Source organism: Trichomycterus rosablanca, chromosome 27 (assembly GCF_030014385.1).
Source record: "Trichomycterus rosablanca isolate fTriRos1 chromosome 27, fTriRos1.hap1, whole genome shotgun sequence".
In the NCBI taxonomy this organism is placed as follows: Eukaryota; Metazoa; Chordata; class Actinopteri; order Siluriformes; family Trichomycteridae; genus Trichomycterus; species Trichomycterus rosablanca.
This window is the reverse complement of record NC_086014.1, coordinates 4,423,555-4,445,467: the sequence shown is the minus strand read 5'-3', so window position 1 is coordinate 4,445,467 and position 21,913 is coordinate 4,423,555. Positions and strand designations below refer to the sequence as shown.

Here is a 21,913-nt window from a genome sequence, read left to right as displayed (position 1 = left end):
AATAATAGCGTCCTGCCTCATTCTTTTTGTGCTTGGCAGAGTGTCCATAATTCGTGGAAACAACCTCAGATTACCTGGAATCGAGGAATAGAACATAAACAAGAGGAACAAGGTAACCACACTTTCCCTCTAGGATAGGAACTTTGGCTACAGAAGTGGGGATTCAGTGCCAGTGTTTTGTTGTCAGGCATGTTTACTTTATTAATTGAGCATGATGTTTTTGGACAGCTTTAAGTTTTTTAAAAGCCAAGACTGTTGTACACAAAGGGACAGGAACATCACAAATCACATCGCGATGAAGGTGGTCTGGTAAAAGTGTTCTGGGTAGGGTAATTGACGAGTACTTTACTCCCAAATGATGCCAACATGTAAACAGTGAAAGGGTGAGCAGTGCTTGCGTAAGACTGAGTGCTGTAGGCTTTTAGCAGATCTCAGATCCCATCTGTGGTCATTTATGTCCAGTTTTCAGAATAAAAAATACATACATTTATCATTCCATGTAGTTTTTTTTCCCATTTAGTGGGTTTGATTATTTTAGACACACACTGCTAATAGGTACATAAATCTCTATAGATAAACAATGGCAGTAAAATAGGAAGTTAAGAAAGTACTAAGTAATAAAACCAATTTAAAATTTTGCCCAGATTCCATTACAAAAAGCCTAAAATTACCATGCACAGTTCCAAATATTGACTGCAATAGTGTAAAGGACGCTTAGGTGGCACAGAGGTCTAGTATCTATCTCATAAACCTGTTGCAACAAGTCTCCATGTAGAATTCGACAGAAGATTTTTGAATGATGTCTGATTTAATTTAACATTACTTAGAATCATGTTCCCTCTTTCAAGCATAAATTCTGTCTCGTGGGAAGATTTGGCTAAAGAAAAACTGTCATGCATGACTGGACAACAAGCACATGCCTGTTTAAGCAGTCTTCCTAAATACTTGCATCATCATTAAATCCCTTTCTGATCAGTTCCAGTCCTTCAGTCAACAGCAGGCCACAGCTGTACCAGTGCAGCGACTCAGAGCGTAAGGCCAATATAGAACTGGCAGAACTGCTTACAAACTAGGGCATTTAAGACATCTGATCACCTCTTACCCAAACATTCATCACTATTTCCTGCTCTTGTATGATTGACATAGCCAAGATGTTACCCACATCCTTTCTCGAGTGGTGTTACATAAGACCATGCTGTTAGTTCTCCCAAATGACAGTCTGTGCTGGCTCAAGGTCATTGATTCTGTTTAATTTAACTTCAAGTTAAAGGCAAGAGGTTAAGATGGCACCAATTTACAAAGCATCAATGAAACAATCTAGTAACCAGCAAACTTTAGTCTGGAGATCTGCAGAAAAATAAAACCACACATGGAAAAGGAGCTTGGCTCTAAAGCAAAAAAGATCCAAATTACAAACGCAGCCGAGCAGTCTGGTTCTGTTAAGACTTATTGCAAGTTAACATGTATCAGCTATAAAAAGCACTGACAATTAACTCTTTGATACACACCACTTTTACATATTAAGTTCAGGTGTTTTATCTACACCTATTGTTACCAGGTGTATAAAATTAACTATATGCCTCCAACTTTACCAGCCTGTTCCTGTTTGACTGTGCCCTTATGAACAAAGCAAGGTCCATAATGACATAGTCTGACAGGTTTGTTGTAGATGAACTCCAGTGGTCTTCAAGGTGCCCGGACCTGATGAAGTGGCCAGTAAAAATATTTAAAGGAAATCTTATTGGAAATATGACCTGGATTTGTAATTTTAGACCAGGAGTCTAAACAGATGATATTAATGAATCAATGAATTAATATGAATGATATTAATTTATTATATATTTAATATATTTAAGGTATGTATGGGCTGAGATAAGCTCCACACTCGCTGTAAACCAGTGCTCATCAAAAATAAATTAATAAATGAAAAGAACTACTGTTAGGAAACTGGCACAGCTGGTAGAGTGGGTGAGACAGCAACATGGTTCTTGATGTCCTGGGTTGCATCTGCTCACTGGCTGCATTGAACTTTTTTGTCTAGGTGTGGGTGATTTATTGTGTGTCATGTTGGATAGACTGGTGGTCTGTTCAGGATGAGTCCCTGCCTTGCACACAATGCTTATATAGAGTTTGGACAAGATCTGCGACTCCAGTCCAGCTCAGCATGAGCCTGAACAAATGAAGGCAGCAGAACAAAGGTGGGATTAACTGTACCTTCCAACCACGGAATCCAACATACCTGTTTAGATCATCAGCTAAACAGGATTCTTCTGTGACAGAGCAGGTAGCATAGGTGCTGCACAACTGCAAGAATACAGGTTTAAGTCCTGTATGTGTTTTTACTATGGTATATTCCTGTACAGTCCAGTGTTTCCAGTAAGGGCTTCAGACATGATCAGAATAAAGCATTTTTACAGCTGAATGAATAAATAAATAAATGAATAATTGAATTAATGATATAAATTCACTCTGGAATGTGATCACAGCTATAGACAAAAATACTTGCTGCCAGTTTCTACCCAACTACCTTCACTTCAATAATTCTTTCCACAGCTGGTACAACAAAGCTCCAGAGTCCTGCAGACCAGAGTTCAAACATTGTTTCTCTGGCAGTAAGTGAATTAGCAACCCTCAACCTGCACCTCAATGTAAACCGCAGAGTGTTTCTAGCTGCTGCCAGACCTACTGCTAGACAAATCAGGATAACTTGTAAGATGAATAAATAAAAGACAATATTTAATATATATATATATATATATATATATATATATTTGAACAATTCTGTAGCATTTTTATACGCCAACATACAGTCGAAGACAGCAGAATCTAAGTCTTACTGTGTAACACAGTAAGTTTTACTGTGCCCTGTACTTTCCTGCTAAATGGAATTCGATGTGCCACATATAGTCTGTTACTATCATTAGTAGTACAATTATTAAATATTTCATTTAGTACAATATGATGCAGTTTGAAACAAAGCCTATCTGAGCTAAACTGGCTTGGTTTTCCTTAATACCTTAAAGTTAAATTCTTAACAAGTTTATCCAAATTTTCAACATATAAAGAAATATAATAATATGATAAAGATATAATGACCAATCAAATGTAAAAACAAACACCTACAAATTATTGGTCAAAGCCTTCAGAACATTTTTGGCTCAAGAACATTATACATTTTTCACTTTTTGTCACACAGTGTTCCTCCTCCTGAGTGTCTTTAAAATGTTCATTCATAAAATACATCAGCTAAAATAACAATTCTTCAAGGGTAAATATCACATCTGTTGTGTTTATTGTTTTATTATTAGATTTAAATCTTTACTTTAGGTAATTAGCTGCTTTAATTAGCCAAAACAGCTTTTTTGCTTGTATCAGCACTGAAACAGATTTGTGTACAAAGAATGAATTCTTTCCAAAATCTTCTCAGATCAATATTGTAAAAAACTATAAATCAGTTCAGTGTGGTCAGCATCACCTCATAGCAGTGGTCACAAATCTGGAAATGAACTGCAAGCTCTGCTGTACAGTCCATAACACTTCATTGACCAGATTCAGTTCCAATACTGAGAGCTCACATCCAGGGAAAAGCTACAGGATCACAAAATACTTGCATATACAGTAAAAAAAAAGCAGTAAACAGAATTTCTTTAAATTTCACATGAAATTTGGTCTGATCATCCTAATCACAATAATAAAGAACCACAATTATACAATTACAAAACGTTGGGCCAAACCAGTGATGTTTATTTTATTTGCAAATGGTGGGTTTCGACCAAGCTAGAGCTTCACTAACCCCCCGACCCCCTGTCTTAATCTAGTTGTTTTCAATTCCGCGCTTTGACATGTATGACGTATGGGGGGACATGCTATGCTGCTGGGTTCACCATTAATTTGATACAAGGGTTCATGTTTCTTGTACAGCCTGAACTGAGGAAGATAACACTTACTAAAGCTGTTGAGTACAATCATTTGTGTTATTGATTTAGACAGAATGCCTGCGATAAAGATCCAACCCCAAGTATTATCAAAAGTTTCACAAAAGTTTCACAAATCTTTCTTTGCAGCTTGAACAACAGAGATTCTCAAACTTTGGACTCATTGCCAAACTTTTTATCTAGGCCTTCAGAACTGCTTACTATCACAATCCAACAGATGCTGGGAACCCTGCTCTGGGCCTTTTGCTTTTTCCATACAAGAACAGAGTACTCTACAGTCATGACATCTCAACACAGAGGTGCTGAGTTGACGGAAAATAATTTGGATCCAGAACCACGAAATGAGTGTTTCCAAGTAGAGTAAAGGCTGGTTAGGTTCTTTTTGTCCTTGAAATTTAGGGGTTTCATAACTCTGATCCAAGAAAAAAAACAGACCAAAAATGACTGTGTCCCTGGAGGAACTCCACTGGACTGCACAGAACCATGACCCTAACCCCACTAAACATTTTGGGATAAATTGGAACGTTAATGGTGCGTCATGCCTTCTCGTGCCTAAATTTGCAAATGCATTCAGGTCGGAAAATCACAAAAAAATCTCAACTGCAGGCCTTAGTCAAACGTGGTGTTCGTAGTGTTACAGTCTGAAGTTTGTTTGCTGCTTTAGGGCCAGAGCAATCTGTCATACTGAATAAAATCATGAATTATACCCTCTACAAGTAAATGTGCAACATGACAACAACCTGAACGAGTAAGACTCTAAATGGGCAAATGCCAGTGTGGCTGAATACTAGTGTGTGGTTGCAGTTGTTGCTGGTAAAGGTTGCACAACCAGTGATTAAAGTAAAGGGGGCAATTACTTTTTCACATGACATGTTCTCTTTGCCTTTTATAACATGTGCATTTGATCCAAACCAGTTATAAACATACTGGAAACCCATAAACAATGAACGCAAGAGAGAAACACAACACGGACAGGGTGTAAACCCATCACAGGGAAAAAAACAATCACACATTTTCTTAAATCTACCTAACTTGGATCAGCAAATCCACCTTCTGCATGAAGTACCCAGACAGTAAACATGCTAAACTGACTGGCGGAAAGAATCGAACCCATGTCTACAGGTTGCAGGTGCTGTGCAGCAGTCGCTCCACCAGATGCAAGCTTGTGCTTGCCATCAGAATTTCACAAACAAATTTGGATTTTTCAAACGAATAAAGTGATATTAGAAGCAGCTGTGGTTAGACAAGTAGTATTTTCTTAAAATCACCATGATACTAGACAGAGCAAGCTGATTATCTTACAGGAACAACATTCTGGTCCACGCTACATTTCTGTTCTTACTAAAATTCAGTATTGATGCTTCACTGCCCCTGTAAAGAGAAACAGAATGTGCAGAGTGCTTTGTTTACATGCTTAACAGCAGGACTGAGGGTGATGAAGCCAAATCTCTGCTTGGTGGAAACATGATTAGACATAGCCTCTTCTCTCATCAACAAACAGACTAAAGATTCAGCAAACATTTTTTCTCCAGTTGTTATTGTTCGTCTGCTGGAGTGTTTGATTCCTGTTCCTTACGCAACTCAGCGTGGGGCTTATAAAATAAAATGTAAAAGATGCATTTGTGAAGCAAAATAAAGATATAAAGAAAGAGGAATATAGCAGCATTAAGAGGGTAAAAGAACCACACAAAGTGTTTGAGAATTTGCTTATTTGCTACATATTTGGTTCCACCTGTTGTATCTGGATTGTATTTATAAGTCCAAGACATCCCTGAGAGCTATATGTATATGATGGCATAAAGATATTCTGCTTACAACATAAAACCATATAAACAACATTTAGGGTTTCTTCACCCCCACAGAGATGTTACTTATGCTTTTTTACATTCACTTCCAATGAACTTCCAATGAACTAATCCTTACAATAAATGCAGGACCTAATACTGTTTCAGTATGAAATGTGTAAGTCAGTTAGAAATGCTTTTATATTACAGCAAGTGTGCATTAAAACTACAAATAATGCAGAAAGCAACAAACACCAAACAAAGCAATTGTGAAAATAAACGTGAAATATAAGAAAATAGTTTTGTACTTTATGTAACATTGCTTTGGTTCACAAACTTGTTCTCACCATGAAGCATAAAGCAACAATGTGTAAAATATTATAATTTCAGTTACTTTTAGTCCTAATCATACTACAGTGAAAGTATAGATGTGCTCTTTGGAAAAAAAACCCCCATTAAATTATAGACAAACCTTTACCCTGTTAAACTGACCACGGCTAATTTAATCCTGGTTTAATAGCTCACTTCTAATTAAAGTTTTCTAAATGTGGCTTTTGAGTTTAAAACTTGCATCAGGTTCTCAGTAAATGTTTAAACAACAAGATTTTTTTTCTCTTAGGATTTGGTCTCATTGCTGGTCTTTTCCCATGAGAACCTGTTTAATGTATTACCAAAACAGTGCAGGACACTTTAAATCTTGTGCTTTTTCAAAGAGCTGCCATTAGGCACATTATATAACATCAAAATACAAAACGTCTAAGTATACAAAACTTTTGCTGCACTTCATGTGTATTTTGGCAGCAATGTCCCAGGTGCTCAGTTATCATTACATAAGTCTTAGATAAGTGGTACATGCAGAGGTGTTTCTAGGAATTACAAGTGTCAGAGGTGAACGAACTTATGTTCTCACTATTGTGCCAGTGTATCAGGTAAGATTCTGTTCTGTCTTTCAATTCAGTAAAATATGTACTGTGAATAACATCCCCCTATAAACTGGTAAACTTATTGTAAAACTGAGCACAGATTCTGAGACATGGGAATCAGCCTCTAGGACAGGGATGAATATTTCCATATCTGGTCAGGGGTCACAGACTACAAATGATGTAACATTTATCCAACTAATACTGACATGATAAATAGATGGCTGATTAGTAATGAGTGAATTAGTAAGCACAGACTTACCTTATCACAGCTTCAGTGTGATGGTTGGGAATGTTTGGTTTTGACCAGTTGGGTTATATGTGGGGTCAATGACATTGTCAACACCCAGCTGGTACTTCATGTTGGTCTGTCAGTCTTAAATGAAGTTAAAGCTTTGTTTACAGCGGTGTGTGGTTCCGAACAGCGATGCCACCATGGACTCTTTTACTAACTCGCCATCAGAACAAGGCTTTGCTTTGAGATCAGGTCACCCTGTCCAGCTCCTTTTTGGCTCGTGTTAAAGAAGCTTGTTGCGCAATCACAGTTTTGCTCTTAAGTGTGCGGTTCCTGCAGCGTGGTATCGTTTGCGTGTTTGATGGTGACTGTCAGAATATCAGTATAAAAGAGAATACAGAAGTCTCTAAAATAATATTGCACCTGGACACATTAATTACCAGACGCTTCTGCTCAGACGCAGATGCACACCTGTATAAATAGATGCAGCCCATAACGCAATATACATAATAAGTAATTGGGGTGTTAGCGCCCCCTGGTGGAACACAAGAGAAGTTTGTAGGCTATCATTAAAACGAACTATTATTATTGTTGTTATTATTAATAATATTAATATTATATTTCTAGTACTTTTACTGTTTATTTACGGCGGTTTATTCATGTACTGTATTATATTGCTGCTATAATATAATCATTGTAATTACAACTACTACTATTTTATGAATATATTTACTGTTTTATATATTGTAAAAGATTATTTTACTTGATGATTTTGCTATAATTTTTATTATTACTATTTTATATATTTTACTTTATTAGATTTACTTTAAATGGTGTTTTTACTTTGTTTTGTTTAATATTGTAACTATCCAATAATGTTATCATTATTACTATAATGTTAAATAGTCATTATTGTTTGCTGCAAACAAATATGCACACATTTGTTGAATATAGATTGGAAGGTTGGACACTCCTGGTAAAAACTGGTCAAATTTCATGTTTAGTTAACTGTGAACATTTCACACATTCTCTAAATTAGTCTTTCCTTTTTAAAGAGTTTATGCAAGTTTAAGTGTGCAAAAAAATTGCAATCCCATAGAATTAAATCATAAAAAAATAATGTTGATGACTTAAGGCACATATAGATAATTATTTTTTCCAATGATGCACTTTAAGACCTAATTATATCCTATCTTCGGCGCAGTGCACTGGACATGTTGAGAATGATGAGGATTTCTCAAGAAATAAAGCAATATTAAAATGCAAAAGTCTGCACTAAAATGTTTACACAGCACAGGTCACAAAACATACGTACTGACCAATCTCTTTTTCTAGCCTCCATACAATTTGTGAAACTGATAAAGCTGATTACATAAATGCATATGTCAAAACAAAAATGCTTAGATATTAAGCTTGCAGTAAATGCTTGATTGTCTACAATGAAAAAGACAAATTCAGACAGATTCCATATAATTTATTTAGCATATTTAACACACAAGCAAGATGGTTACAGTACTATATATTTTACAGCAAGATTCCTTAATAGAAGGTCTATTTTACATCTAAATAAATTCATATATACCCCAACCTTTTGTTTGGCTCTCATTAATAAAATTTGATCTACGTTGTCAATTAATCTCACACTATTTTAAACTATATTAATTTACAAAAAATGATAAGCACAGTTCACAAATACTTCAGGAATCACACACAATTCAGAGTTTATACACACAACAGCAACACTTGTCCATGTAAACCAATTTTTTACAGAGGTTTAGCATTTACCCCTTTCACAAATACTTTATTAAAACACACATGCTGGGTTAAGATTAAACTATAAAATGATTGTGAAGGAACCATTTATTTTACAAAAGACTGACATTTGTCTATATCCCAGATCTAAAGTTTTAAACTTTTCCTTTTCTCAATATTGATGTTTTACAATTCACATTCAGACTGTAGGCAAACTTAAACTATGTTTGAATCTCATTTCTGTCAACGTCATTCTTTTTTCTTTCATCCTTGACTCCTTAGAAAAAACTGAGTGAGAACTGTCATGTCTCTAAGCAGGAAAGAAAAATTAATTCAAATATTGGTACTGGTCAGAGCGCTGGGGTAGTCACTGTACAGCAGCTCTGGAGCCGGGAGGCTTTAAGGGCTGCATGGCAGAGATATACAGCAATACGCGGATAATGATTTTCATTGTACTGTACACGTGTACACGTATTTAACCAATAAAGGCATCCCATTTTTTTGTATATCTTCATTCTGCATCATATAAATAAGTAAGAATGTATTACTGAATTACTTATTTATTATATATACATTAAGGTCCACGATTTTAATCCAGGAAAGGGCAAGTTGCCATTTTAACCTAGCTGGTTAAATGTGAATGGTAAATGGTGGTTTTACTAGGAAAGTCACATATTACATTTCTTAATAAGGTCTTGCATCTGAAAAAAGGGCATAGGTCTTATCTGATGGGTAAGCAAACATATAAAAGCTGCTGTTTCATAAGATTCAGCTGCTGGAATGAAAGAGTGTCATGCTTAGTGCTAGTGATGATTAAGTACCGTATGACTGTGCTGAAGTACTTCAGTCCCCACTAAACTTTAACAGAAACATGAAGTAGAAACAATCACCGTTTTGTTTTTGTTTTTTTTATAAATGGGATGTAATTCTTTTTTTAGCCAGAATGAGAGTCTCAGTGACAGACACAAATCATTAAATATTACAGAAATGAATCAAAAATATACAACACTTATAAATATAAGGGCAGGAATGACAATATTCGCGTAATTAAGAGCGTCGAACTTTTAGAAAATAGGTATGTAGTTGTCAATCTTGGCGCGGTGCCTCTGGGCAATGCACTCTGCAATCCATACGATATTGCGGCATTCTTGCTCCTTCAGCTTCACGTAAGCATAAAACACACTGAAGTGAAACTGGTTAAGAAAGGCCAGTTTGTTCAGCTTCACCTGCACAATAAAATCCAGATACATAGTTGTCATTAGTAACATGAAGCATGTTCAATTTAACAATTTGTATGCATCACACAGAAATAGATTATTTAATAAGAAACTAGAGATATGTAACTCTAAACCTTTCTGCAGAGCTACACTTTGCTTTAATTAAGTCCTTATCATTTGATTAAAAAAAAAATGAAAAAATTAATGATGTAGTATTTTAGAGTACTTTGCAGAATATTTTGTTTATAATGTCATGTCACAATTATTGAACCCCTACATAATATTGCTGATCTCTAAGTCTGTATGATCTAAAATCAGGTAACAAGATGACAAGGTGGGTCACTGATGATGCAGATGTTTTTCTTTTAAAGGAACGGCAGTCTCGACCATGTGACTGGCATCATGAACTGACAGAAATACCAAAGCATTTAGATATAATGTGATATGGTGTAAAGATTGTTAAGGCAAAAAGATGTTCCATGTGGTACTGAGGCTGGGGGTTGAATAATAGTGCACATGGACATTTGTCAGGACAACTAGATGTTTTTCATTCAAACTTAAAATTCTCAAAAGCTCATTGTCTGTTCTGGTGCCTCTCATGATCATGCTCACCTCATGCTCAAAGAAGCGATCCTCTAGTGTTTTATCTCCTGGGTTACTGCCAGCACCCTCAAAAAGAAGCTTATATTCCTGAGGGGAAAATTAATAAAAGACCATGTTTTGTTGGCATAAGGTGGCCAAATGTCACATTTGTAAACACATTAGAGCATTAACAACAACAAAAATTAAGGGGAAAAAAAAAAAAAAAAAAACAGACTGGAGTTTAGCAGCACATTCAGCACGCACGATTAACTAAAGTCAAATATTAAAATACCTATTAATGGATGTATTACACAAACTAGCTTGAGCTGAGAGATGGTATGAATTTCATCAACTTATAAGCTAAGATAAGTAATAACAGATTAACTTAATACACATAATAATACCAGATAGATTTGTGGGTACTTACAGGGTAGTAGTCGGCCACGGCTTTGACCTGCTCGTAGTCGTCAGCTCTTGCGAGCTGTGCTAACCCCTCTGGGTAAAGCTTTCCACAGTGTGGAAAAAGTTTAGCCCGGTCCTCTTTTGACAGCTCTGTTCCAAATGAGTTGATGGTGATTATAAAGGCCCTTCTGTCTGCCTCGAACTGCATGGAATCATAATTCATACATTTGTAAGTCAGTCTAGCAGCATAAGGACAATACAGCTTTACTTTAATAATTTAGTATTAACCTAATAATCCATTAATATTTAATATTAATCCATTATTATTTGGCTTGTTTAAAGGAAAATGAGTGCTGGAATCAAACATATACTGTACATATGCACACCACTGACATAAGCAAAGTAATACAAGTGAAAGGCACTATTTGGGACACTTCTAAACATAAAACACTGTTTGATCTATTTTCATTAAAAAAAAGAACCAGCTGAAAACTTGAGTCAAAAATGCTCGCTAGCAACCAGCTTTGGTTTAAGTGATACAAGCTGAAATATTACTGCCGTCAAGCAAAACAAACGTACCTCTAAAATAGGGCACATCGTGTCAGCTGTGGTTCCACCTAGATTGGTACAGAACTTATAAAAGGCCTCAAGATAAGCCTAAGAAAAACATAAAAATTTGTCACCCATGGTACTAAATGCACATTTATCGGTTCTTCTTGTAAAATGAATAAAAATGGTCACCTTGTAGAGGGTGTTGCGGATGATCTCGATGTTCATCTCATCAAGATCCTGCTCTGAGATGCAATCCTGGAAGAAAGCAGCTACAACAAAATGTCACAGTTACTTGCACATCATCCCAACAAATGAATTGGTAACCACATTGTGCTTTCACAATCATGTTAAAAACTAATAGTATATAATAGACGTAGTTTTAGTGAAACATAAAACAAGAAGCTTGGACTAACTATTAGGCTCTAAATGTATCTGATAAAACATCCCTGTTGCCATTCTGAATTATTAAACAATTGTTAAGCCATTTTATTTGGCTAACTAATTACAGTCATTTCTTACCTAATGGTGTATCGACCAGGATGGCGTTGTACAGTTCAGCAGGAGTCTGAGCAATGTTGACAGCCTCCATCTGCTCAAAGCTTCCCAATGGGTGGCATTTAGGCACCAGCTCCGAGATAGCCCTCTGGTGTAAAGTTCCGGTGATCAGGAGAATGACGTTATCAATCATGTAGCTGTATCTGCAATAGCAAATGCACAATTTGCAAAGATATTTACGTGGGTCTGTTTTTACATTAAACTATTCTTATTGCTGGTTTGCAATAACAGGCTGAACATCAAACACACAGACTGCTGACGGTAGTGCGAAAAGGGTATAAGTTAAAAAGCCAGTTCACTTCAAGTACTACTCTATATATTTAAACTAACCCCAGGTACATTTGTTTTAAGAAAATTTGTAAATTAAGTCAGTCTATCAATGGTGCTTGCAAGAAAAAAGAACAAGAACATGAATACAGAAATGTGTCTGAGCTACTAATAGTGTTGGGGCACATCAAAATATCTCAAATTTATCCAGGTTGTTGGACCCCTGAGCAAGGCACTTTAAATAAAAATAAAAAATACCACTGAACATCACATCTGAGGATTTTGAACAGTTTTGCAGCTGGTAAAAGTGGGTGATGTAAAGCAGTATTATCATGGCCACCTCAGCATGGTTCTCGCCTCCAGTCTGTCTGAAATAAGGTTGAAAATGCTAAAGAAACCTTTTAAATCCAACAATACAGATGTGTACTACTCACGTGATGAAATCCATGAAGCTGGCAAGAGGCTCATATGACTGATTTCTCATATGGCGGAACTCCACCACCATCTTCTCCTTCAGTTTGTCGTCGATGACTGATACGGTGAGGGGAGAGGCTTCATTGGCCAGAAAGCTTCCGTAATCTGTACTCTGCAGGTGCAGCTTCAAGTCTAAAACAGAAAAGGACAGCAATTATTAAATCAAATAATTAATGCTGTCTTAGAAAGCACCACTTTTATTCAGTTTATACATTGAAATGTTATGCAATAATACACATTCACTATATAGCACTGTGCAGATCATGGGTCAGCAGATTTGAAACTGTGTTTTTCCGAAATTGTGACAGAAATGTTTCCAGTTCCTTAAAAAGACCCAACAATCACAGTGACTCAAAAACTAGCAGAGGAAGATAGGAAGAAGCAGTGATAAATACTAAATATTTACAGCTTAGTTAAACAATACATAACACGTATATATTACACACAAATTGCAGTATTAAATCAAATCAAATCAAGGTTTATTTGTCACTTACAGTCATACACAGTACAACTGGCAGTGAAATGCTTTAGTGACTGCTCACCCACATTAATTACAAAAACGTACAAATAGTCAAAATATATATTATACAAAAAATATATAAAAATGTAGAAAATTAGAAAAATAAAAATTATAATTAAAAAAAATAGAAGTAATTAAAGTAAACAAGTGTGTAAAAGTGACAAGTAGTGCAGAAACTGCAACATAATGCAAGATGTGATTACTAAACAAATACAAATCTATACATATACACATATATATATATACATAAAAAACACACATATATAAAAACTGTATACATGCATAAACTTATATATATATATATAGTATATGTGTGTGTGTAGTTATTTATAATGTTATGTATTATGTATATGAATACAGTATATATGTATAATATGTGTAATAGTTTACATATTGTGTATACATTTATTGCAATAACACACACACATATACGAAACACTGTGGCCTTACACCATTTGACAGACAGACCTAGCCATGGTTAGCTAGCTTTCTAGCTAGCATGTTAATGATGTTATGCGGCTAAAAGCAAAACCGTTTTGGCTATAACTTTGGTTATAACGTATAACAGTCACCTCAGAATTATCTTATTTGTGTTACTGTATTAACATATATTGGCATTTAACCCTTATGTAAACGCTAGCTTGTCAAATACCTGTTTATCTAACAAGGTCTAGGTGCTTACTAAATAGCTGACTTGCTAACAGATGGGTCTGACGTGTCGTTAAATAAGAATTATTCAAATAAAATCATACAAATAATTTTTTTATCGAACAAATGTTGACAGGAACACAAACGACTGTATATAAGCTGTATCTTTTAGCTATATACCAGCCAGGCAAATAAATAATCAGTATCCAAGCTCACCTTCCAGCGTTTCACACTGCACCAGGTTCAGATAATCCCCCTGAGTCAGAATCCCAGCTTTAAAACCTCTCACCAGACCCTCCAAATAGCCATTATCCACATTAAAGTACAATTCCGAGAACGGCATGTTGGAATATGTACCTAGTTAAAAGCAATTAATGCTGTAAAGCTGAGCGTCAGCTACTACACAGCTCTACTACGAGAGGAACCGAACAGCTGAGCGAACACAGGCCGCGTTTCAATCCGAGTTAGTCTCACTACATAGTGCTAACAAAATGGTAGCGACAGCATTAAACGCGTACTCATTTTACACACTATCTAGAAAGAATTGTGTGGTTTGAGACGGAGCAACACTCATGTGACTTATCATCTGATCCGAAAGAGGGAGAGAGGATGTGAATCATTTAAAAATATTGTATAAGACAGTAACTTAAATGTTCTTGAATTGAACATAATATTTTTCTTTACCAATTCTCAAAGCTTTGCAACAACAACTTGAATACCAAAGAGGATCAAAAAGTGCTGACAGTCATGAACATACCTCCACAGTATTTATTTTTAAAGCCCATTTAAAATTTATGTGGACAGTTAAAAAAAGAGAAAGCCAGACATTTAGAAACATTACCAGATGCTCTTTGAAATATTGTGAAATCATGATGGAAGAACATGGATCATCCGATTTTGCTCAGACTTATGGAGTCCATGCCAGCTTATGCAGTGCATGCATAAGAGGAACATACCAAATACTAAGCAGTTCTAAAATTCATGTCTTTTGTAATTCAACTTTTTTACTCAAATTGTTATGCTGATAAAAACAATACATTTTTGTTGTTTATATTTTGTTCATGCTTATTCTTCCAAAATATTTTGTGGTGTATCTGTTTGTGTTTGTGTGTTATTGTTTTTCCAGTGCTACACTTAACATTACTTACATTTTTCGCTTTTTTTTGTTGCTCCTTGATAGTTTATGTATGTTTTAGAAAGCCAGCTTCAAGTGTTCCTTGCAACTCTGTATTAAGAAATTATACTGACTTCCCATTCACCATTTTCACAGGAAATTGAATAAAATCACTCTAATGCGGTTGCACTAAAAGCTTGCAAACGTTAAACATATAAGCCTTGTTTTCATGTTTTCTTCCACTGAAATCTGGTAAACTGTACAGTAAATGATAAATTAGTATTTGAGTTCATTCAGTACAACAGAGGGCAGGTGCTTTTTTACTTTAATGCATATAATTAATCTCTCCTTAAATAATTTCTTACATGTGGAAAATGATGTGGAAGTGTCCAGTAGTAACCATGAAATAAATGTAGTTGTGTTGTATACTGAGCAGCACAGTGGTGCAGTGCATACTTGGATTAGTTTCTTACCTCAGTCTGAAAATTTTGGCATGTACCAAAACATACAGAAATACTTTATTACCCCATTTGTGTAAGTGAATCTCATGCAGGTGCCTTAACCAGCTAGCAGAGGCTGCATTTGCAGCAGCAAAGAGTATGCCCATTAGCTCCTTCCCTCAGGCACAGGAAACTGGGCATGTTAGGCGCAGGGCCAGGTTGATAGCACAGCTGAAATTCAAACTGTGAAACAAACTGTGAACCCAGCCGTGGTGGACAAGTGCTTTTGATAACTATGCCACAGCACCCAAGCACATTAGACTGCTAAAAGTTGAAAAGTACCTTCTACTGGTAGTGCTTGTCCACAGATGCTTATTTACTTACCAAAATACTGCTTCATTAATACTAATTTCCACATATTTTAGTTCACTTAAATTCAATGGGGGGAAAAACAAGCATGATGGAGTAGAACTTAATACAGTTGATATGTGGACCCATGAGGGGGCTATATTGCGTCATTCAATAAAAAAAAAGACCTTAGTTAGTCACCAGTATATTAAGGATGTATTAACCTTAGTGCTTTCACTAAGTACTGCACTGTTTACCAACCAGTAATCAAGATTAAATGGAAAAGTGAAAATAAAATGGTCACTTTGTCCTTTTGTGTAGACTAATTTGTGTGTACGTACACACACACACACACACACACACACACACACACACACACACTTTCTCTCCCTCTCTCTCTAAATGTCTGTTTAAAACATCAATGGATACTAAGAAGACACCCTAATTGAACTTCCACATGGTGGTTAAGATAATCAGCTTGGTCCACAGACATATGCCTATTTACGTCCATGTTTGTGTGTGTTTGATTTAAAAGAAAAAAGCATTTGAGAACACACCCCCACCCACTGATCAGGATCATGTGGCTTAGTCGTGCCACAAAGGATGTTTATATATAAGAATCTGGTACATATCCTCAGCCAGAGATTTGAAAGACTTCAGGTAAGAAATGACCATATACATTCATATTTACAGAATATATCAATCTATAAACAAACACATAATAATAAGCTTTATTAACTTTTGGATGAAGAAGTTATTGCAGGTTATGTCAGACAACTATTAGTGTAATGAAGTCTTGTGTATTAATATACGAGCATAAAAAACTGACTCTGCTTCATGACTTTCTCTTTATTCAGTATAAAGCCAGTTGGACAGTGTGAAGAAAAGCGAAGTGGCTATGTTGAACCTCACAATCTTCTGCTGGTTGAGTCTTAGTGTGGTGCAGGTGGCATCAGGTCTGGTCCACACTAACCGCATGGAGGACTCTCGTCTCAACCTGGAAAGAACAGACAAGTCATTACTTCCATTGATCAGTAAGTGGCAAATACAGTATTCTTATTTTTATGCTTAAGTCACTCCATTAGAAAAAAGTCTGCACTATGTATTAAGATTTAACACATTACACTCACCTGTAACTGCATAACTCAGAGGGCTTTAGTGGTTACTTATGAACTAGACCGTACAAAAATCTAAACTAAAATTTAATTCAGTAACATTTTAGCTGAGTGTGTTTTGTTTTAATTCGGAATTATGAAATCTAATCACATAATGTTTTAGATTCAAATGGTCAGTTGATGTCTTCCTGACTGTGTTTTTGTAGCTGTACAAGACTCGGTTCGCAGAATGGACCCGTTATATTCCAGAATCGATTCAGTTGAGGAACAACTAATGGCTGATCCAGGTTCTTTTGATGAGGTAGGGCTTATTAAATGTTATGAGATGTTAGATGATAGAGGTTACTATTGGTTATTTTTATCTAAGTGGGATTTGCTCACTTAAGCCCTAAGAAGTAAGTTTTTGGGCATCTTTGTTTCTTGACAGACACATAATTTACGTCTGTGATTGCAGTTATAAAGGTCATATGACCTGACATGACAGAAATGCTTATCAGCTAATTGCACCGCATACCTAGGAAGAATGAAACTTATTTTCTTTGCTTTATATGCACACTTTTAATTTTGATTGTACCACAATAGAAAACCGTAATGTTGTTTCTATTTACATAAATTCTAAAGAAAGTCGGTAACAGTGTTAAGCTGATAAAACAGTGGTGCTTTTAGTACCCACAGGATATGGCAGATGTAGTGCAGCTTCAGAGGAGAGGCACACGTTCCCCAGGCCGATGCATCCCACACCAGCAGTCCTGTCTGGGTCACCAGCTGCCCTGCTGTGACTCCTGCGATACCTGCTACTGCCGCTTCTTCAAAGCCTTCTGCTACTGCCGCAGCATGGATCATGCCTGCAAACATGGGCGTGCCTAGCACCGACTACTGACTATGCCACTTTTGGCTGTATTTTTGCAAATTATATGCAGGTGTAGGGAAACAAATTACAAAATAATGCTTGCTTGTCAAAAAACACAAGAACGTGATGATAAACATGCAAATATATACTGTACATTTACAACAACAGACAAGCATACTTAAAGATCCTCTAGATTTATTTATGGTGCCAACAGGAAGCAGTAATGATAGTAAACTGTTTACCTGTTCAAATGTACTATGCTATTGGGTTGTTTATTTGTGTAGATTTTGTGTATTTATTTATTATTAAAGGTTTTGGGGCCAAAGCAAATGAATAAAGGTCAATGTTATTGCAGATGGGAATGATGAACTCTAAACCAGATATGTAATGTTATATAACTGTTATCTTCAGTAAATAATATGCAAAAAATAAAATGTTGCTGTCTTTTAATTCTTCTAAAAGCTTTTACCCTGCACTGCAATATTTTCACCCTGCTGATTCAACCCCTCAGTTAAATCAACAGACCTAAAACTGGAGTAGCAGGTATCAACATTAAAATGTTCTGGCTAGAAGAACCTCTGCTCTGCCTCAACCACCCTCGTTCCACTCAAAAACATCTTTAAAATTTACGACTATTTCACATGCCTGCGAGTCTGATAAAAAAGCATAAAACGGCTCTTTGTGGCTTTTTTAACCGCAGGCACAATGAATTCACAGCCAGCTGACTTGAGCATCCCACAATAAAAATATGGACTGTGAAACCAATTACGCTTCGCTAACAGTTAAATAATCCAAAAGGAATGTGGGAAAATGTGCACCGTATATTTAAATACATTTGATATAGTAAGTTATAGTAAATACCAACAAAACAGCTTTATCATACAGGGGGTGACTACAGGCTCCCGTAGAGAGCGTTACATTAGTGATTAAAATGTCCTAATGGCTTGCATACACAGAGAGGCCTGCTAACACATGTCAGGAGTATCAGGAGCTGTAATTCATTTATAAAAGTATATTTATTGTATTACAGAAAATAAAAAAATATAGTGATAGTCAACTAATTGAAGTACAGCTTTTTTTTTATGAGAACACAAACATAGTTTAGGTGACCAGTTACTAAATAATCAAAAGTTAAAAGTCATTTGAGATCAGGATCATTCTGAAATAATAGTGGTAAAGAAAAATAAATAATAATTATAGCATAATATCATTATAAATCATATCATAATGAAAGCTTATCCACACGTGTAGTAGTGTTCATATGCTCATGTACTCGATAACCTAATCTCAAACCTGTGGGAAAATGTGCAGCTTGCAAAAAAGGAGAAAACAGAACAATCTTTCTACCAACTAATATAAAGAAGAAGGTAAAATTGCTCATAATATGTATTAACAAGACAACATTATATGTTATAAATAATGCATTAACAAATCTTAATTAAACACAAATACTAATTTTCTTTAAGTTATCAGTTTAGGAGTTGGTTCAGTAATATCAGGCTTTAGATGCTGAAATCTAGGAGTAATCTACATTCATGCTGAAGTTTAAAAGGACCTTAGAAACGCTTAACAAAATCCCACAACCTTTTAAAGTGGATTTTTTTTTTTCAGATGTCACACACTTTAAGCAATGCCAGTGTAAATGTTTTTTTTTAATTAAATGTGTAATACTGTGTCATTGTATCAAGTGTTCCCTTTGATTGATTGGTGGGACTGGGATATTTCCTTTCACCCAATAAATAAATGGATGGATGGATCAAGTGTTTACATGCTTAGCTTATGGAAAACTACAATGACCAATACATCTAAGACTTTGTTTTCTATTGCTGTAAACATAAGCTTTGGGCCCAAATGCAAAATCTGCCTAATAGTGACTAATTGTCCTTTACAGTGTTCTGAATGACCTGATGGAAACCAGTCAATGCTATGCCGTAGGTTGATTCTGCAGTTGTTTAAAGTCCTCAGTGCTAAAGGAAAACTATCCATGATTTATCTTTCCCTAGTGCTTTTAAAGCTCATCATGTGATGTGTCTCTTTTGTATGGATCATAATAATTAATGAATTTGATGTTGGCATCTATTATATTGTGGGAAAATATTGTCTTAAAACTCCTGCGCCACTGGAAAGTTCTGTTTAACATGAGCCTCATATTAGGCAATCCAGTGAAATCATGTTCTATCCCTTGCAAGCTGGACATTATCCCACAGCTCTAAGATACGTTATCAAGTTTATGGGTTGGTGTAAGGTATATAAGGCCTTCAGAGTGAAGCAAATTAAGGTGTAACCATGGCTTTCCTCTGGATCCTTTCGTGCCTTGCTTTTGTCAGTGCAGCCTATGGTAAGATGTAAATTCTGCTCTTCGATCACTTTTATAGTGTTGAGTATATAGTGTATTGCACTGTGCATTACTATAGCTAAATTTGACTCTTCATTTTAGGCTGTGGGGTTCCTGCTATCAAACCAGTCATTACTGGCTATGCTAGGATTGTGAATGGAGAAGAGGCAGTACCTCATTCCTGGCCCTGGCAGGTGTCTCTTCAGGTAAAACATACACCTTCACTTATTTTTCCAATAAGCCAGCTGGACAATACATTATAACCAGACTATTGCTAAAACACATTTCTTTTATAATTCTGTCTCATCGCAGGACCAAACTGGTTTTCACTTCTGCGGTGGCTCCCTGATCAACGAGTGGTGGGTTGTGTCTGCTGCCCACTGCAATGTGAGGCGAGTTGAAAGATTCGTTGGTCCTAATGTAAAAGCTGGTTTATTGTAAAACCTTATAAGTAATAACTGTACGTGCAATTTATTCCAGAACTTCCCATCGTGTGATTCTGGGAGAGCACGATCGTTCTTCCAATGCTGAGGCCATCCAGACCATGAGCATTGCCAAGGTGCCCGCAAAATTATTTTAATCCAATAATTTTATTAGGGACTTATGTTGTCCTGACCATAAAATCATTGTGTAATTAAATAACTCATGTGTAAATGTCTATGTTGGATCAGGTTTTCAAGCACCCCAACTTCAACCTCTTCACCATCAACAATGACATCCTTCTGATCAAGCTCGCCACCCCTGCTCAGCTCAGTCCTCAAGTTTCACCCGTGTGTGTAGCTGAGACTGGTGACAGTTTCTCTGGTGGCATGAAGTGTGTGACCACTGGATGGGGCCTGACCAAATACAATGGTACATTTCTAAACTCTGCACCTCTTAAAAAAAAAAAAAAAAAAAAAAAAAAAAAAAAAAAAAAAAAAAAAAAAAAAAAAAAAAAAGATAAAAATGTACTTTACCTTGAAAGAATATGCAATGTTTTTTGTTGATAACTTGACTTTTTCTTATTTTATTAATATCTTACAGCTCCTGATACCCCTGCCATTCTTCAGCAGGCCTCTTTGCCACTGCTGACCAATGATGAGTGCAAGCGTCATTGGGGTAACAAAATCACTGGCTTAATGATTTGTGCTGGAGCCTCTGGTGTCTCCTCCTGCATGGTAAAAGTTTATATACAATAAAACAACAATACAATTAGCTAAATGTAGCCTTTAAACTCATCTTAGACAGTTCTGATGGATAACAAACCTCTGTGTGTTTTAGGGTGACTCCGGTGGTCCTCTGGTGTGTGAAAAGGATGGCGCTTGGACCCTGGTCGGTATTGTCTCCTGGGGCAGCAGTATGTGCAGCACATCTATGCCAGCAGTCTATGCCCGTGTTACTGAGCTCCGTGCCTGGGCAGATCAGATCATTGCTGCTAACTAAACAATCTGTAACAATTATGTCAATAAAGCTTTGAAATATATTATGTCTACGCTCTAAAGTCTTCTTTCGCAAAAATACAAAAATACAATAATATTCATAACTAAAACAAAGAAAATTAACTGTTTATTGTGTTTTTAAGCAGTCATTTACATTTTACCTCCTGTTTAGTGCTAAGAAATGTGCATAATTTTACTAATCAATAACACATTATACATATTTTTACTACTACTCTTCAATTTTGAAACATATCTTAAAGTCTGCATGTGGTAAGAGGAGTTGAATATGTCTAAAAAAAACACTGTAGCTGTTTTTGAAATGTCATTCTTCAACAAAACAGGGATCACAAGACTGACATTGGTGAGCATCGTCTCAAAGTTAAAATCTGCCCAAAGCCAAACACGTATGAAAAATCTTACAATGACTTGAGTGTTCGTTTAGGACTGTAG

The 21,913-nt window shown here is 36.0% G+C and overlaps 3 protein-coding genes across 3 annotated transcripts; 2 read left to right on the top strand and 1 right to left on the bottom strand.

Annotated features, from left to right (window-relative positions):
* Nucleotides 1–8,327: 8,327 nt before the first annotated feature.
* atp6v0d1 (ATPase H+ transporting V0 subunit d1) lies at nucleotides 8,328–14,285 on the bottom strand. The gene is made up of 8 exons (XM_062989483.1): nucleotides 14,060–14,285; nucleotides 12,636–12,807; nucleotides 11,899–12,077; nucleotides 11,569–11,648; nucleotides 11,407–11,484; nucleotides 10,853–11,029; nucleotides 10,456–10,533; nucleotides 8,328–9,852 (listed from the first exon to the last, which is right to left on the bottom strand). Exons 1-8 carry the CDS (start codon nucleotides 14,184–14,186, stop codon nucleotides 9,691–9,693), a joined length of 1,053 nt encoding a protein of 350 aa, XP_062845553.1. The 5' UTR covers nucleotides 14,187–14,285; the 3' UTR covers nucleotides 8,328–9,690.
* A 2,285-nt stretch (nucleotides 14,286–16,570) lies between these two features.
* agrp (agouti related neuropeptide) lies at nucleotides 16,571–17,782 on the top strand. Its single transcript, XM_062989809.1, has 3 exons — nucleotides 16,571–16,779; nucleotides 17,067–17,161; nucleotides 17,527–17,782. Exons 1-3 carry the CDS (start codon nucleotides 16,644–16,646, stop codon nucleotides 17,725–17,727), a joined length of 432 nt encoding a protein of 143 aa, XP_062845879.1. The 5' UTR covers nucleotides 16,571–16,643; the 3' UTR covers nucleotides 17,728–17,782.
* Nucleotides 17,783–19,996: 2,214 nt separating this feature from the next.
* On the top strand, nucleotides 19,997–21,507 carry LOC134303949 (chymotrypsin A-like). Its single transcript, XM_062989439.1, has 7 exons — nucleotides 19,997–20,048; nucleotides 20,148–20,251; nucleotides 20,358–20,437; nucleotides 20,526–20,604; nucleotides 20,717–20,897; nucleotides 21,069–21,202; nucleotides 21,306–21,507. Exons 1-7 carry the CDS (start codon nucleotides 19,997–19,999, stop codon nucleotides 21,465–21,467), a joined length of 792 nt encoding a protein of 263 aa, XP_062845509.1. The 3' UTR covers nucleotides 21,468–21,507.
* Nucleotides 21,508–21,913: the final 406 nt, after the last annotated feature.

What these genes read in the sequence shown, in the direction of transcription:
- atp6v0d1 (XM_062989483.1), bottom strand. Translation starts at nt 14,186, where the DNA reads ATGCCGTTCTCGGAATTGTACTTTAATGTGGATAATGGCTATTTGGAG. An exon ending in CGATGTGCCCTATTTTAGAG is followed by an intron (nt 11,030 to 11,406) that starts GTACGTTTGTTT and finishes GATTCCATGCAG; the next exon opens with TTCGAGGCAGACAGAAGGGC. An exon ending in CCGTGGCCGACTACTACCCT is followed by an intron (nt 10,534 to 10,852) that starts GTAAGTACCCAC and finishes TTTTCCCCTCAG; the next exon opens with GAATATAAGCTTCTTTTTGA.
- agrp (XM_062989809.1), top strand. Translation starts at nt 16,644, where the DNA reads ATGTTGAACCTCACAATCTTCTGCTGGTTGAGTCTTAGTGTGGTGCAG. An exon ending in GTCATTACTTCCATTGATCA is followed by an intron (nt 16,780 to 17,066) that starts GTAAGTGGCAAA and finishes GTGTTTTTGTAG; the next exon opens with CTGTACAAGACTCGGTTCGC. An exon ending in ATCCAGGTTCTTTTGATGAG is followed by an intron (nt 17,162 to 17,526) that starts GTAGGGCTTATT and finishes TGGTGCTTTTAG; the next exon opens with TACCCACAGGATATGGCAGA.
- LOC134303949 (XM_062989439.1), top strand. Translation starts at nt 19,997, where the DNA reads ATGGCTTTCCTCTGGATCCTTTCGTGCCTTGCTTTTGTCAGTGCAGCC. An exon ending in GCTGCCCACTGCAATGTGAG is followed by an intron (nt 20,438 to 20,525) that starts GCGAGTTGAAAG and finishes AATTTATTCCAG; the next exon opens with AACTTCCCATCGTGTGATTC. An exon ending in CTGGTGTCTCCTCCTGCATG is followed by an intron (nt 21,203 to 21,305) that starts GTAAAAGTTTAT and finishes TGTGTGTTTTAG; the next exon opens with GGTGACTCCGGTGGTCCTCT.